The following is an 18781-nucleotide window of genomic DNA, read 5'->3' as shown; positions in this document are numbered from 1 at the left end:
GTTTGAGATAAAAACATCATATACAGGATTGTGTGAGATTTGGTTTTGGCTGTGCATGCAACAGACCACACACTCATATGGTGTTTCAAAGAGTATACACACCTTAGGTATGAAACCAATTCTTTTATATTATGTGTGTACATGCACCACACTCCCAGAAGAGACCTAGACACTCAATACTAACCCAAAATAGGTCCAAAAAGTGTAAACAGTTGGTGCTTCCAAAATCTTGTCAAATTTTCTCCAAAGAGCCTTATAACCATTATGGCAAACCCTCGGCTGGATGCATGGTTCAACAAGTTCCACATTAGTGTGCTTGGAGTGCTCCTACAACAACATGTCAGTAATGAAAAGTACAGTTGCTATGAAGTGAACACTACATTCTCACACGAATTTCTAAGGCTAGAGAAAACTTACGCATAGGTTGCAAGCTGATCAATTTCGCATTGAAAACTTATAAGATGAGTTCAATCGCATCACCAGCACAATAGATGCTAGAGTGACTAGAGCTCGAGATGGCCAATACAGGGCCATAGCTATCAAGATCCATCAAGAAATATGTGCACTTTGCAAAAAACGATCCCCCTACTTTCTGACATCCTCACCACTGCTTGTGTTCCCATTCACATCAAATGTGAAATCGCCACTAACTTGCCACGCCTCATCTGTTTGGGAGAACTTGAATGGGACACATAAGGGACTTCTTTTTCACAATTTTGTCATCTTTTTTACCTATTCTCCTATCAAATACGATAATTATTACGACATTTACCGTGACTAATAACAAAGATAAGAAGAGGTTCCCCAAAGCTGGCCACAATCACCACCAGTACTACCACTTCTTCTAACTACCATTTCGAGGATGGAATATAGTGTGGTAGGGGGGAATGTAAACTTGCACCCTAAGTTTACAAGGATCTTCATCAAAAAATGATCGCTCAAGGCATGTTTTACAGTTTTTTGACATTTTGGGTGACTAATCTAAAATCCTGCCAAACCTTGCGAATATATCCACATGGTAATATGTTCGGGCTCGTATGAGTTTCACTTTGTAACTTCCCAATCATCTGAACTCCCGCCCATGAATTTAGCTAGAACTAGCCTTGATAGCACTCAAATTAGAAGAAACTTGAGTTTTGGCTAGTTTTGGACAATACCTAATTTTTGGCCAAAACTCCTATATAAGTGAGTGCTCGTGTAAAACCCATCCTTTTTTGCTCCTTTCTCAACTCCCTCTTGTGGAGAGTGAAGAAGCATACTTGTGAGAGCTCTCTACTCTCATGAGCTTGTCTTGGTTAAGGAGGACTAATCTATTGCTTATGTTTATGCTAAAGCATGTCTATTGCTCTCTCTCTCTCTCTCTCTCTATTGCTTACGTTTATGCTAAGGCATGTCTATTGCTCTCTCTCTCTCTCTCTCTCTCTCTCTCTCTCCCTCTCTCTATCTTCTTGCTTGTGTGAATGCATGAGTGTTTGCTTGAGCTTGAATGCACGTGTGTGTGCTTGAGCCTAGTGTAGGGTTTACATTAGGGCTAGCTATGCATTGCATTGAGAGCCCGCAAGTGTTCTTGCCTATGTGCTTGAACCATACTTGTGCAGTGAGAAGGAAGTGATAGGATTAGAAGGAGCTTCCTTCAAGCTCTTCTTCTCCAAACCAAGCATCAAGGGGGGCCACTCCAAGAGCTTGAATCACAAGACCTATACTCCATTGTGAGTGAAGCCTCCATGCACCAACTAGGTTGGCAAAGGTCATTTCCTTAGGAACAAATACGATTAGGATAGTGTCTACACAATAGACTACATGGCAATAGAGGCCCTTGAGATTTTAGACTCTCACCACCACCTCATAATGGGATTGCTCTTATGAAGACTCATCTTCGTAGCATTTGTGGTTATGATATGGTTCAAGTAATGGATCTTTTGAGTGAAAAATCAAAATTTAGATTCCTTCCCAAATACTTTGATCTTCTTGATGAAATTGAATATAGCACATATTAAGTACTCTAGGTGTTCTATTTTTTGTTTATTATAAATCATTATATCATTAAGGAGAACTACTATATTTTTTCCCAAATATAAACCTAAAACTTTATCCATCAACATCATAAGTGTTGCTAGAATATTTTTTTAAAAAAAAGCCCATCCATGCTTGGCATTTGGTACTTATTTCTCGCCATTATCTAGTTAAGTATATAGTAATCTATTAAGAAGCACATGCAACCATATTTTTATTTGCAAGAAGAATGGGAGAAGCCCACGATGAAGAATTTAAGCATATAAATTCAACTAGAAATGATGCATAGTAAGTGCATGAGTCTAGTAGAAATGGTGGATATATTCAAGCACAGACGTGCAAATACTAGAAATGCCGTAACTACATAAGTCTAGACGTGCGAATACTAGAAATACCGTAACTACATAAGTCTAGACACGTAAATCTGGTGAGTTTAGATTCCTAGAAACAAATGTGGGATGAGAGAGAGAGAGAGAGAAAGAGAGAGAGAGAGAGAGAGAGAGAGCACATGCAACCATATTTTTATTTGCGAGAAGAATGGGAGAAGCCCACCATGAAGAACTTAAGCATATAAATTCAACTAGAAATGATGCATGGTAAGTGCATGAGTCTACTAGAAATGGTGGATATATTCAAGCACACATGTGCGAATACTAGAAATGCCATAACTATATAAGCCTAGACGTGCGAACACTAGAAATACCGTAACTACATAAGTCTAGACACGTAAATCTGGTGAGTTTAGATTCGTAGAAACAAACGTGGGATGAGAGAAAGAGAGAGAGAGAGAGAGAGAGAGAGAGAGAGATTGCAGACGATGAGAGGTGGCCATTGTTTTATTTAGCTATATAACACCTGGGCCCAATCCAGTTACAACACAGGCAGAAACACCACCCCTCTTCTATAAGTAGTGTAGCTTGTATGTAAGCTACTTCTTGTCGACGCAGTTAGACCAGACGGACACGTCAGCGCCGTCATAGATGACGGCGTTGCCGTCGTTCTGCAGCACTAGCTTGTAGCTGTCGTCCTTGAGAGGCTTGTCGGAGCTAGCCCACTCCACCGTGCCGCAATCACCGAGCACCAGTAAGCGGCCGTCCCTTTGCAGGCAGGCCCGCTTGCCACGCTTAGCTGTGTTGCTGTGCCAGACGGCAGTTCCAGCTGGCGACTTGTACTCCACAAAATTCCCATCACCCTGCATGATCAGAGAATACTGCCCATTTTCCGAGGTCAAGCTCTCATCCATCGCCAGCTCTTGGTCGGCGTACAAAATGGAGCCATGTTTCTTCGCCTGCTCTGCTGCCATTTTTCTGATCCTGATCTTCAGAAGGTGCTATTAGTTCTTCTTCTCCACTTGACCATCTCACCGCCGTCTTGCCTCTTTATAGGCGCAGGTGATAATTGCCTATTATGTCCGCATTATCTATATTCGCGGCATTATCTTTATTATTCCCTTTTTCCTTTATGCTCATAATTATAGCATTCGTGGTCCATGGAGAGAGTGGACATAAGATGCGGTGTATGCGCCGTATCGAACAAAGCTTGGCATGAAACACCATACCACCCTTCTCCCATGTCCCCACCAATAGCAATAATACAAGCTATAACACAAGCACTCATCACTCGAACACTATTCAAAATATGCCCACCAAGGAAACCCAAAGGTAGTGTAAAAGAAAGCATCCATTATAGAGAGAGGGGGTGTGTGTGTGAAAGAGAGAGAGAGAGCGAGACCCCCACACACACACAACGACCTTATAGTATTGGCAGAGACATGTGCCACACGATCTCTACCAAAGCATTATCTATGTGCTATTTATGGTTATGTTCGTATGTTCTTAAAAATCTCACCATGTTGCTACTTAATTGAAAACATTGGAGGAGAGAGAGAGCTAGAACACTTGCAAGCACACACACCCACATGTGTGCATACACACATAGTACAACACACCATCCTTACAAAAGCATTATCTATGTGCTATTTATGGTTATGTTCTTAAAAATCTCACCATGTTGCTACTTAATTGAAAACATTGGAGGAGAGAGAGAGCTAGAACACTTGCAAGCACACACATCCACATGCGTGAACACACACACACAGTACACCAATCGTCGGTGTACCAAATCGGGTTTGTTCTCATGATATAGTTTCTCTAGCACTACGGGGGGGTCACTGCTTTTTAAAATCCTTTTTTGCATATTATTTACTTACAAAAGGCTTCCATTTTAAAGGGGGCATTTACATATTGAATAGAAATAGAGTGTATTTTAATAATTAAAAACTCATAGATAAGGGGTTTTAAAAATACACCTTTAACACATGTGATATAGAGGGTTTATGGATAGCGAACCGGCCCTTGAGATATTGTGAGAAGGCCTGAGGGAAAGAGAACCACCTCTATAAATAGTCCTTTTGAGAGCCTTGGAATGAACAACAACCAAACATGGTCATCGCCAACTATAGCTTGAACAAAGAAAAAACAAAACAAGGACCAGAGCTAGATTGCCCTTGAACATTCACCATGTCACCAACACCCAAAACAATAAAGAGACGCAAAAAATACACAACTTGAGAATTGCTCTAGGCACCAAGATTCAATCACAGGGGCTTAGTAGGATGAGAGGAAAAACTCACACTCTCATGCCACTCTTAAACACTACCTGAGCACCTAGCAACAATATGGAATCTCACCTCTTAGTCTCCTCATCACCGAAAAGGATTGAGATTCTCTCCGAGAAAGGCCATAGAGGATATTTCTTTGCTTGCGTGTGTGTTTTGTACCCGCTTCTTCTTCGGCTCAATCCTTGGTATCTTGTTCATGTTCTTTGTGTGGGCCAAAGAGAAGCTTTCCTTGCTTGATACAATCCTTGATATAATCATCATAGAAAAAAGAAAGCTAAGTGCTAAGTTAGGATGCATGGAGAACACATCTCCCTCATAAGAGTGACACTGAGACTGAACACGCATATACAAGAGAATTCAAACTCCAATCAATTCCAATCCCCTTCATAGTGAAACCATATACACACATTTTGTTTCATGTCACTTGGGCCAAACCAAGAAACGACTTGGTTGGCCCTCCTCTTAACCTCGATGGATTGAAGTTTCTTTGCCCAATAGAATTTTTCAGAAATGTTTTATTTAGATCGACAAATCACAGCAGACAAAGAGACCCAAAGCGCAAATATCCAATGAAGCTATCAGAGCTTCAACACATAGGATTATCATGCACACTATATCAAAGATTTGTGGAGAACCACCAGGCTGAACCTAATAATGGACAAGTGGCAATATACTTTGTTCAACAAGTATATTTCCAGGACATATAAGGAAGGCAAGTTATGTGGCTGCAAAGAGCCAAGAATGCTGGCGTTGGCATGGGTCATCCCGTCGATCGAAAGCGGGCAAGAGAGATGGGCATAGAATTGAAGCAGACAAAGCCTGTGGTACTCACCACCAACGACCATGACATCTTAATGAATTTTGCAGCCGAAGGCATGACTTTAGTGACATAAGGACTCACCGTAGACACTATGGTAACTCGCGTCCATGAGCTAGAGTTGAGAATAGTTGAAATGGAGTTAGAGAATCAATGACTAAAAGGAGTATGCAAGAGATATGAGGATGCACATGCTCCTCTACCTCCTATAATTGGCGACACTTTTGCAATTGATAAGCTCACACAAACTCGTGATTTTGTAAATTTGGATTAAGACTTGTTGATATATAGACAACTTTTGTATATATCTTGGTATTCAATTTCAAGACTTGATACATGGAATATAATTTTGAGATTCTGTCTAATGTATCGTTTATGCTATTCTTTTCCCCTGCTATGTTTTTTTAGTCTTTAATGCATGTTATGTTGTCTTCACTCTGTCAATAGTAGGGACTATATCATCCACATTGGAATTAGTTGAATCAACCTCCCATTCGTTCTCAGACTCTGAACCTTGGTCTTTAGAAACAACCTTGTGCGTTCGTTTTGGATGTGGCTTCCCTTCTGCATGTGTAATATGAGTTGCAATTGATGACGACCTATGAAGCAGTCGCATATTACAAAAGCAGTACACTAGGTCTCTTGCCCTTGAAGCTTTTAAACGATTACGCCTCTTAGTATGAATGAAATCATATGCAGACCAATTTCGCTCACAACTGCCTGAAGATGTTGCCACTGATAATACCCTTCTTGCCACATGTTGGAGCTCTACTTCATTAGAACCATACTCATTCCATCGAACAAGTGAACTTAAGCATGTAATGGCATCTAAACACCACTTGTCACTAAACTTTCCCTCTCTACCAAAAAACCGTATGCGACCATAAAATGCACGTTTTCCATCTTCCCCAGGCAACAGCTGGGGCACACACAAAGTGGAAATTTCGAGTCACCTCATCATTCTTTGTTTGATCATGCAATTGAAATGAAGGATCTAGCATGAATGCAGCGCCATGTAGGAGAGTGTGCATCATTGCCCATCGTCTTTCTGCACAATTGGCTATCTCTTTATGCTCTACAAGCTTCAATTTTTGAAATGATTTTACCTTGCATATTGCTTCAGACATGAGCCAGTATACTTTACCAAGTACAAATTTGTCACTGTCCACAACTCTTAGCAATTCTACAAATGGCTTAGTGACACTCACAATTTTGTCCACCTTGACCCAAAATGCATCTGAGCTGATTGTTGCTGCGCATTTCGTTGCTGTAAGTGCATGCATCTAATGCTTAGTGACCCATCCAACCTATCGTCCATCTGCAATTGTTTCCCTCAATACATCTCCCACTTCCAATAAACGTTCAAGGACATAATAAGCAGTAGCAAAGCATATAGCACAAAATATGCATAATACTTTTTCCGACCTTGTGCGAAAGAGTACATACGTAAATTGATGCTCCCTGATGCACTTAACCACATGATGTGCCTCTACTAAAGTAAGTTTTGAAAAACTCATTTTCCCTATATCCTTGAGGAGTAAACTGATTGAGTGTGTAGCGCAAGGAACCCATGTAATCTCTTTGTAGTTCTCTTGTATAATCATCCATGCTCCTTTATAGTTAGAGGCATTATCAGTCTTTATAGATGTGACATTAACAGGTCCTCCAACATGTGCAATAGCCCTCTCATATATCTTTGAAATATACATGGAGGTTTTCTCTTTAAGAGATGTATCTATTGCATCCAAAAACACTGACCCCCTTGGACATATACACATGATATTTATTAGAGGCCTCTTCTTGCAATCTATCCATCCATCAATAGCTATGGTGCATCCGTAGGCAGGTACATAATCAAGGACAGAACACTTCAAGCTTTGCTCAAGTCCACCTTTGACTTTGTCTAAGTACTCTGTGCACATCTTATTGTAGTCCAGAAAAACAAACCCAGGCTTTGCAAGAGACATCAAAACATCTTGAAATAAGGGATTTCTCATTACATTCAAAGATATCCTACAAGCAATGAAAGCTTGTGTACATTTCAAGTGCAACTCTAGCATTGATGACTTATCAAATGCACTATACAGAGTTCCTTTCTTTGATTTGTCCATGCTGTTAGAGCATCCGTGTTCCTGAGAGCCTGCACTCACATTGTATCTATGTTCTTCGTCCATCAACTGTGAGTGTTGTGATGAGGAGCCACCCACATGTTGTAGTACATTCACGAAATTGCTTGGTGCATCATTATGTCTTGTAGTAGACGTAATTTCAATAGTGTAACCTCCCCCCCCACTTTCCAGAGGCCTTTAATTTCTGAATATATTTGGAAAGCTTTACATGTACATTAGAAGGTGGATTACGACAATGATTCACGTTAACACCCATCCCTAGTAGATGCTCTTTAGTTCTAGTTGCGCTAGCATGGAACTCATGCTGACATGACTTGCATCATACATGAGAAGTGTTCTTTCCAGCTTTTAATTCTTCAACATATTCCCACTCATTACCACAAGTCATTTCAAATTACAAGAATTTGTAGAATTAACCAAAATAATAATAGGGGAGATGCAAAGATATATGCAAATTAATTAACAATATACATCTGTGTACGCACTACAATCAAATATCACCATGGACAATTAATATCTAAATTAGTGTATCCACCTCCAACACCCAAAGTAGTATTGGCGTGTCCACCCTATTTTAGCACCACAATCCACTAATACCCAAAATAGCGTGTCCACATTCAACACCCAAATTAGCGTGTCCACCTCCAACACCCAAACTAGCACTGGCGTGTGCATGCTATTTAATGTCTCGATGTAAAGGATAGGTATCCACAACTAGCACCCAATTTAGTTCTAGTGTGTGTACCACATCCTGTGTGTAACCTAGAAGAGTACAAATAGAATCGGGAAAAATTAACCCGAAAGTTTCCTGTATATATAGAGAATATATTTCGATCGAATAATATATTTATTCGATCAAATACAACCTGTAAAAAAGCGAGTCAACGTCTAAAGGTGATGTGTCATCGTATAATGCAACCATTTATTTCTAAGGGTTCACCAAATACGTGATTATACAATTATTCACGTATAGTCGTATAATGTATAATGCAACTTAGGTGGAAATGTAACTCTCTTTTGATCATTACACACACTATCTAAAGGATTGTAAAGATCCTTTTGTTGGTTGATATCATTATTATCTTCAATTTGCTGGTTGACATCACTTCTATCTTTGATTTGCTGGTTGATATCACTACTATCATCGATTTGCTTCACCTCATTGCTTTGCTGAACAACTGTAGAGTAAGGAGGTAAGACTAATCAAACTCAATAGTAGTCACCTAATATTTTGAATTAAATAGACAAAATTAATAAGAGAGGTTGAAGGAGATCTCTACCAAGGTATTGTTTCTTCATGAGACCTATGACCCTTAGGCCATAGGGCTTTCTAGGTCCATGATAGGTCCTAAAAGGGGACCACTTGGCCATATGTATAAGATATATACAGCTTGCTAGCAAAGAATCCGTATATCTTAACCCTATGGCCCAAGGGCCATATGGGTTGCTAGTGGAAAACATTGGGTTTTCTCATTGATGTGGTCTCCTCTACATTCCTATGTCTGGGTGGCCATACGGGTTCCATTTGAAGGACACTCAAATACAGACCCAAATGATTAAAGATATATACAACTTGTTAGTGAAGAATCCCTATATCTTGACCCTAAGGGCCATAGGGGTTGCTAGTAGTCACTCAAACATTGGGTTTTCTCATTGATGGGGTCGCCTATACATTCCTATGCCTGGGTGGTCATTTGGATTCCATCTTCTCCTACAAGGGCCTATGAAAATGTGGCCGTAGGGATATCATCTTGATGGGGTCTCATCTAAAGGCCACTCAAATATAGACCCAAATGATTCAAGATATATACAACTTGTTAGTGAAGAATCCCTATATCATAACCCTATGGCCTAAGGGCCATAGGGGTTGCTAGTGGCATGGTCACTCAAACATTGGGTTTTCTCATTGATGGGGTTTATTAAACATTCCTATGTCTGGATTAGAGATCACTCAAATATAGACCCAAATGATCAAAGATATATACAACTTGTTAGTGAAGAATCCCTATATCTAAACCCCATGGCCTAAGGGCCACAGGGGTTGCTAGTGGTCAGTCAAACATTGGGTTTTCTCATTGATGGGGTCTCCTATACATTCCTATGTCTAGGTGGTCATATGGGTTTCCTCTTCTCCTACAAAGGGCTATTATTGGGTGGCCATATGGGTATCCTCTTGATGGGGTTCCATTTGAATGCCACTCAAATATAATCCCAAATGATTCAAGATATATATAACTTGCTAATGAAGAATCCCTATATCTTAACCCGATGGCCTAAGGGCCATAGGGGTTGCTAGTGGTCACACAATCATTGGGTTTTCTCATTGATGGGGACTCCTATACATTCCTATGTTTGGGTTAAAGGCCACTCAAATATAGCCCCAAATAATCCAAGATATATACAACTTCTTAATGAATAATCCGTATATCTTAACCTAGTCACACAATCAATGGGTTTTCTCATTGACGGGGACTCCTATACATTCCTATGTCTGGGTTAAAGGCCACTCAAATATAGCCCCAAATAATCCAAGATATATACAACTTGTTAATGAAAAATCCCTATAGCTTAACCATATAGCCTAAGGGTTTTCTCTTCTCCTATAAATGATTCAAGATATATGCAACTTGTTAGTGATGAATATCTTGACCCTATAGCCTAAGGTCTCAACATCATATGGGTTTCCTACACAAACTGGTCATTATGAATTCCTTGTCATGCCGTTTGGCTTGACAAATGCACCGGCCACCTTCACAAGGATGATGAATAGGATCTTCATAGATCACCAATACTTTGTTATAGTGTTCTTTGATGATATACTAGTCTTTAGTAAATCCGAAGAGGAACACAAGAAACATCTTGCTAAAGTTTTCCAATTACTCAAGGAAAATCAACTTTATCTTAACCCAGAGAAAAGTATGTTTTTCCAACAAGAAATTGAATACCTAGGTCACATAGTATCTAAGGAAGGGATAAAGGTTGACCCAAAGAAGATACAAGCTATCAATTCATGGCCAAGACCCAAAAACTTGCATGAACTTAGTTCTTTTCTTGGTTTATGTAGTTTCTACACGAAATTTGTGCGGAATTTTTCATATAAAGCTCACTATCTCACCTTGTTGCTAAAGAAGAATACACCTTACACATGGACTAAAGTGCAGGATCAGTCTTTTCAAGCACTTAAATACGCTTTAACACATGCACCAGTACTCCAATTACCTGATTTTAATCGTCCCTCCTTTGTGGTTGTTACTGATGCTAGTGAAAAAGGTTTGGGTGTTGTTTTAATGCAGGATAACCATCCACTTGCTTATGAAAGCACGAAATTTAGACCAGCACAGGTTAAGTATAGCACATATGATAAGGAATTGTCTGATGTAGTGCATGCACTTAAAATTTGGAAGCATTATTTGATGGGTATTGACTTTGTTATAAAAACTGTTCATCAAAGTTTAAAACATTTATTCTCACAGCCATTGATTTCAGATAGGCATATTAAGTGGGCTGCATTTATTCAAAATTTTCAACCAATTCTTCAATACCATCTTTGCCAGATGCTTTGAGTAGAAAGACAACTCTTAATCACCTACTATCGATCATTCATAGTATTTCATTTGAATCTATGCGTGACACTTATGCACTTTATGATGATTTTAAGCATATTTGGACTCAAATGAATCAACCCAATGCACAATCAATTGTTGATTACTCTATTCAAGACAAATTTCTCTATTTTCAAAAGAAATTGTGCATCTCTAAACCATTTCGAAACCCTCTCATAGAGAAATTGCATAATCCACCTTATGCGGGCCATAGAGGTGTAGCAGCCACATTTCAAAATCTATCTCGTGACTTCTTTTGGCCTCTTATGAAACAAGATGTCAAATCCTTTGTTTGATTTGTCAAAAGGTTCAGTCTACCATAAGCAAGAAGTTGGGGTTACTCCATCCACTCTCTATTCTCGAGAGACCTTGGGAACATATTTTTGTTACGTTGTTTCCTCTAACGATGCATAAGCACGACATGATTTGGACCATCATAGATCGTTTTAGCAAACATGCTTATTTCATTCCTTGTAATAAGAAATTGTCTGCACCTCAAGCCGCTAACTTATTTTTGAAGCATGTGTTCACTCACCATGGGTTACCTAAGGTAATAGTATCTGATAGAGATTCCACGTTTTGTAGTGCATTTTGGCAAGCTTTATTCTCTAATCTAGGTACTACCTTAGACTATTCTACTACATTCCATCCACAATCCAATGGTCAGAGTGAGATCACTAATCGCACAATCATTGATTTGCTCAAAGCTTATGTTCATACACAACCAAAACGGTGGGATGACTACATACACATTTTGCAATTTGCATACAATAACACCACTCATTCTGCTACTACAAAAGCACCTTTTGAAATAGTATATGGTCACACACTCCCTACACCTGTTACACGATTATCAAATACTATTCCTGCTACTGCTGACAATTTAACTGTTGATTTTGATAAGATTTATGCTGATGTTTGTGCTGCCATTTCCCACTCACAAGAATTGTTTACTCATCAAGCTAATAAGCACAGGAAGCCTTATCTTTTTAAGACAGGAGATTATGTGATGCTTCACATTCAAAAGCGTCATATCAAAAGTGTTGACACTAACCCCTTTGTGAAGCTAGCACCACGATTTTATGGACCTTTCAAAGTCATTCACAAAATTAATGATGTTGCATATCATCTTGAATTGCCTAATCATTGGAAGATACATAATTCTTTTCATATTAGTCTCTTGAAACCTTTTAAGGGTACTGTTCCATCTCATCCCATATATGATGAAGCTTCTCAATTGGTGGATTAAGAGGAACAACTACTCCCTGATGCTATAGTGGACCATGAGACTACCACCACACGGGTTGGTTCTGTGTATAACCATTATCTTGTGACTTTTAAGAACCATCCTAGAGAAGATGCTAAATGGTTTCCCTAAACGTTTTTCCGTACTTATCCCGAACTTCGGGACTCTTATAATCACACACTAGATAGTTATGAGTGAAGCAACTGAGGACAGTTGCTATCCTAGGTAGGAGGGATGTTACGGGGTGTCCGTACCCTCCTAGTGTGTAACATCCATGGTTAATGGGCACTATACTCTTATGGATAGCTGGATTGAATTGATCGATTTACTGTCTGTTGTTGGTGTATTAAATACTATCGTGTGTGATGGACAACTGTAGGTTGGAGAGAGTGATAATGAAGTGAAGGGCAGGATCGACGGATGGCGGGAACACATTTTGGATGGCTTACTAGTAGCCGAGATTACCCAGATTTTTATTATGACTATGGTTAATAGTCACTTGTAAATAAATACCCTAAGAGGGTGCACTTGTAAATAGCCTTGAGATAAACAGATAAGACATACAATAGAAATAGAAGCTTGCTTTTGGGATAAAAGCTCCTTCTTGTAAATAAAGAAGTCCCTTGTCGTGCACCCTAGTTTTGGCACAAAGGGCACCCTTTAATATATAAATACTCAAGATGGAAAGGGTGCCGCCATTTGGAGGGGGAGATTGAACCCATTCTTGTGTTGGTGCTTTTATTTAATCTTTACCCAATGTTACACTCTATGCATGGAGATTTCAATTGTTATGCTTGATCTTTATGCAATCTTGTGTAAGTTTGTGCGTACTTGAGGGATCTTGTCCCTTTCAAAGTTAGTGAACTTAGAGTTTCCTAGAGAACTATGTAAATTTATTAGTATGAATTTTCTTACTCAGAAATTACCTCCTTGGAGTTTTTCGCTCTCGGAAGGTTGGCATACCCGAATTTGAGTAAGAAATGAAAGTTTCTCTTCCAAACTATTGTGGATAAGGAGAAAGAATGTAAGTGGAATTAGGACGAAAGGAAAAAATGTGAAAACTTTCCACTCCAGGAGCACCCAATGGAGAAGAGAGAATGTAAGAAATTTAGCAAGTCCTCAAAAGAGGGGTAAAACGCATTTTTAGCACATTCTCAGCCAATCAAACAAAGAACTACAAGAAGAGAGGCGCCTCTTGTTGCTAAAATGAGCCCTACATAGTCACCTGGCCCTCTAGAGGCTAAAATAAGCCCTACACAGTCACCTGGCCCCCTAGAGGCTATATAAAGGCCCCCTACCTACATCATTGCCTAACCCATACGGAAGAGAAATCTTGTTTGACAACCTGTATTTAATCATTTTTGCTAGTAGGAAAACGTAATTTATCATTTTTCGCTAGTAGAATATGTAATTTTTCTCTTTTATTTATTCAAACTAGAGATTCTTTACTCTAGAAACATAAATACTCACTCCTCTTTACATGGATTATATATATATATATATATATATATATATTTGAAAAAAGGCTCAATTTTATTTTTAATTGAGAAGGTAGTGTCATTATAATGATGAAATTTTGGGAAATCTAATTAAAGAGTTACTTTAGAAAATTGAGTAGGGGACTAGGAGAAGATAAATAGATGTGTAATTATGGAGTTTAAAATTCTAAAATTAGTGAAAAAATAACATAGAATTTATGGGAAAATTAACTAAACACTTAATTAAGCTAAGAGGATTTGTTAATCACTTCCTCTCACTTAGTATAACCTAGGATAATTTTCCCCTTAATTTGTGAATTAAGAGTATAGAGAATTTTCTAATTTAATGAGTTTTTAGGAATAAATTTATTAGGGAAATTATTTAGAAGAGTTGGAAAATTATGAAATTTGGAATTGAGGCCTCTTAACACCTATAATATTGATTTGCTCCTTGGTGCTCAATATTGAAATAGACATAAGCTAGCTTGATCTCTATGTCCTTCTTCTCTTGTAATGAATTGATTCACTTGAGCCTTAGATTTGTCACCTTGATTTGCTTTAGGATTATATCTCACTATTTGAGATCCAACATTAGACTGACTTTCATTACCCTTGAATGCTCCTTGCGGTCCTCTAAATCCACCTATTTTTTAATGTGCTATTGCTAGAAGTTCCTTTGGGAAAGATTCATAAAATTCTAGAAGCTAGAGGATTAGTTCGATCTGAGAAGCCTTTATTGGGGTTAGGTTCTTGGTTAAAGTTCTTGTTCGGGTCCCAAGAGTTGTGAACATTTGAAGGATTTAGGTTTGAGGGTTGATGTAGATTAGGGTTTGGAGGACAATCTCTAGCACAATGTCTTGGATCAAGACAATTAAGGCACAAATTCTCTCTGAAGGCCTTCTCTTTAAGGAAAATAGGTAGCTAACTTATCTCCCATTAAGGATTAGGTTTGAAGCTGGAATGATTCCACTTAACATCCCAATTTGGTAGAGGTTCCTCCTTGCACTTCTTGGTTAAATTCACTTCTTACTCCATTGGCTTCCCACCATCCAATACGTCTATGAAAGTAGCCAATCAAAGAGATTGCAAATGAGAATTCAATGGAGGGTTCAAAGCTATAATGAATCTAGCCACCTTGACTTCTTAAGTCATTCTTGGAGATGCATATTGCAATAAGATGAGGAAGTGATGATAATATCCCTCCAAATCATTAGGGGAACTTTGAGGTCATTTTTTTGCCTTTTAGCATGTAGAGAGAGAGTGCTCTTAGCCAATGAGAGGAGAGCTTACGCTATGGAATCTTTCTTTTTTAAAATAAGAAGTGCATTTCTTTTGCTAATTTTATTTAGGGGAAAATTCGTGAAAGGGTCTTTTTCATGTCAGAAGTCACTTTTTTCTCCTCTAGCTCTTCCTTTTTCACCCCCAAACCATCATGACAAATGTCGAGCTCAGCCTTCTCTCTTCACGAGGCCACCTACTTTCTTTAGAGCCAAAGCCCCCCCCCTCTTTCTCGCCATTTTGAATTTTGTTGTTCCCCCTTCTCCTTCTCTTGCTCATTCTTCTTCTTCATTTTTTGGCTATAGAAAACTATGCCAGATCTAAACGTCCTAGTACCTCCATTGAATATATATCCACATATAATACATTTGATATGCAGGAGGGTAGATGGATTCCTATTACCATAGCTAAGGGTAGTTGGATAACTATGCAACAAAACAGGAAAAAGAAACAGGTAACCACCAATCCATTCATTTCGTGTTGGAAAGGAAGAGTGAAGGATTTTAGACACGGCTCAAACATGAAGACAATAAAAGAGGTGCTGGTACAACATGTTTTTATGCATACCATCTTCAACCAAATACTTGGGATCTTCCTTTACACAGGCCTAACTATAAGTTCTCTTTGCATGTTAAAACTGAAGTTAGATTTATGATTTTATAGATTTATAGCATTTAGCTTTTTATTTTGTAGATTTATATCCCTCCAACTTAGAGGAATGGCAGCCAGTGGAGTGTATTGTTGATATTATTGATGTTTTTCATGCCTCTGTTGGAGAGGAACTCTATAAAGGAAGAACAAGAGGGTTCCTTGCAGAGAATGGTGTGTTCTTTTATGACCATTTCTATGTCTCTCCTAACTCACAAGGATCATGGGGTTCTCTGACCAAGCTTCCACTTCCTGATTTTGGGTGTGAGGAGTGGCCTTTACCAAATTCTAGCACAAGTGAGTGCTATAGATGTAAGCTATTCAATGAACTTCAGATATGTATGAAACCTAATATTGCCAGTAAACAGAGCAAAATTGTCCTCTTCATGCCTATCCTTGTGTTTGTAGACTTCTTCTCTAATATGCAAGCTAGAAGGTGTAAAACTTTGATTCTCAGTGAGAAGCTTACAAGCAAAAAATGTTCTTTAGTTTCTTGATGAAGGCTGGGACACAAAAGTAGTTAGTGGAATCACATGTAAGGTGCATCAAGAGTCAATTTCTTGCAAGTATATGGTTGCTACACAAAACTTCATTTTGACGTTTTATTATAGTAGATGGCACCATGTGGGTGGTGTCCTAATCCCTCTAGACCAAGACATGGAAGATTTTGGGGTGAATCCAGTCATTGATCTTGATTTGTGGCTCAACAATGAAGTTATCACTATTTTAAAGATAAGGGCCATGTGTACATTGCAACAAGTGAGACAGAATCTTCTAAATGAAAAAATTGAATCGCCAAAGTCATTTTCTTTCAAAGTGGATGACAAAAAGGCAAGTTTTTTTGACACTAACATTAATGTTCTTAACATTTCATACTAGCATGCATATCTTCTTACTTTACACTCTTTGCAGGTCTCTAAAAGGAGTGAAAGGAATATAAGATGCAAAGACATCCAAAATGTTGCTGTTTAAGTAATTAGGTAAAAGAAACATGAAAACATAATCAGATTGATTTCTTCAAAGACTTACATATCAAATTACTTTGAATTATATTTACAAGTGCAAACTTTTGTTTGCCTTTTCTGTAGGAGATTACATATCTCGGATTAAGAAGGTTGCTGGAGATTACTATCAAGGATTTACAAAATGCTGGAGATATACAAAAAACTTCCACCGAAATGTAACCCAAAAGGGAAAATGGATGTACAAAGTATTTTTTTAATGAGAAGAGTCAATCTATTTCTTGTGTCTTGGACTCATCCTAGTAGAGGCAAGTATTGGCTTTGAAGGGGTGCTTGGTGGTGTTCTCTCTTCTGCCTTTCTTGCTTTTTTCTTTTGCTTCACCTTCTTATCCTCCTCTTTCTTCTCCTCCTGTTGTTGTTTCTTCTTCTCCTCCTCTTCTTTGTCCTCCTCCTTCTCTTCCCTCTCCTCTTCTTTGTCCTCCTCCTTCTCTTCTTTCTTCTCCACTTCTTTCTCTTCCTTCTTCTCTTCTTTCTCCTCCTTCTCTTCTTTGTCCTCCTCCTTCTCTTCTTTCTTCTTCTTCTTCTCTTCTTTCTCTTTCACCTCTTCTTTCTCCTCCTCCTCTTCTTTCTCCTTCTCCTTCTCCTCTTCTTTCTCTTTCTGCTTCTTCTTTCTCCTTCTGCTCCTCCTCCTTCTCCTCCTTCTGCTCCTACACTTTCTCCTCTCTAGCCTTTTTGGATTTCCTTGGAGTCCTTGGCTTCTTAGGAGTAGGGACCTTCTCCTTCTCATCCTGCTCCTTGGAGGTCCCTGCCATCCCTTCTCTTTTGCTCTTTCTCTTCTTAGATGGTTTTTTCTCTTCTTCTAGCTCCTATAGAGGAAAATTATTCACAACCATTGTTACAATGATTCTGGCTCTTACAAGCCAGACTTGTGTAGCATTGTAACAATCCAAGGAAAACTGGCCAAAACAAGAAAAGGGGGTTAGAAAGTAAGAGGGTTGTAAAAATAAGTGTAGAATTTTTTTGCATTACAAAAGAGGTGGATTGAAATACTCACTTTTATATTCTTCTGTTCATTGTCATAAATGAACTTAATCATCCTCTCAGCATTTATAACAACCCTCCCTCCATCCACATGAGTGGGAGTCAGATTGGATTGGACAATGCATGAATAAGGAGAAATTATACTACTCTTAAGAAAGGCAGAAAACCATGATTGTATAACATAACTAAGAGATCAAGGTACCTTGATTTGGTGATGCTCAACTGTAGATAAGATTGGAGGCATTTGTGGACAACTCTCCAGAAGCTGCATGAATCTCATTGCACATCTATACAAAACACTTTTATATTCTTCTGTTCATTGTCATAAATGAACTTAATCATCCTCTCAGCATTTATAACAACCCTCCATCCATATGAGTGGGAGTCAGATTGGATTGGACACTACATGAATAAGGAGAAATTAGACTACTCTTAAGAAAGGCAGAAAACCATGATTGTATAACATAACTAAGAGATCAAGGGACCTTGATTTGGTGATACTCAACTGTAGATAAGATTGGAGGCATTGGTGCACAACTCTTTAGAAGCTACATGAATCTCATTGCACATCTATACAAAACAAAACAATCAATGTATTAGAAATTAGTGGTTGACCTAATATAGTATTTGAGGTAACCATAGTGAAGGTTTTATGAAATTGCTTACAATTTTGCTATACCATGTGATCCTCTCATAGAAATGAGATAAAAACATTTCTTGTCAACTATGTCTATGATAATAAGACTCCAATGGCTTCCGTAAATCATTATTAGTTGTAAATGTTAGACTCTAATGGCTTCTAGAAAATCTATATCAGTCTTGTAATTAGAGAAGCTCTGGTTAAAAGGACTTACCCTTCATTATAGGGCAGTAAGACCACTTCAAGGGTCTCCATATCAATTTTGGCCACCCAGTGCTTAAATGAAGCAACCTCAGTGTCCATCCTC

General features: G+C 38.6%; 1 protein-coding gene and 1 pseudogene across 1 annotated transcript; one reads left to right on the top strand and one right to left on the bottom strand.

The window, feature by feature from the left end:
- Nucleotides 1-2941: 2941 nt before the first annotated feature.
- On the bottom strand, nucleotides 2942-3316 carry LOC148023357 (mannose-specific lectin-like). The gene has a single exon (XM_087695368.1). The coding sequence runs from the start codon at nucleotides 3314-3316 to the stop codon at nucleotides 2942-2944; it is 375 nt and encodes a 124-aa protein (XP_087551494.1).
- A 2072-nt stretch (nucleotides 3317-5388) lies between these two features.
- Nucleotides 5389-16803, top strand: LOC148023356 (uncharacterized; annotated as a pseudogene).
- Nucleotides 16804-18781: the final 1978 nt, after the last annotated feature.

Source organism: Lygodium microphyllum, chromosome 16 (genome assembly GCF_053477565.2).
Source record: "Lygodium microphyllum isolate KBCC chromosome 16, Lygodium_microphyllum_v1.1.10, whole genome shotgun sequence".
Classification (NCBI taxonomy): Eukaryota; Viridiplantae; Streptophyta; class Polypodiopsida; order Schizaeales; family Lygodiaceae; genus Lygodium; species Lygodium microphyllum.
This window is presented reverse-complemented; position numbering and strand designations above follow the sequence as displayed.

What these genes read in the sequence shown, in the direction of transcription:
- LOC148023357 (XM_087695368.1), bottom strand. Translation starts at nt 3,316, where the DNA reads ATGGCAGCAGAGCAGGCGAAGAAACATGGCTCCATTTTGTACGCCGAC.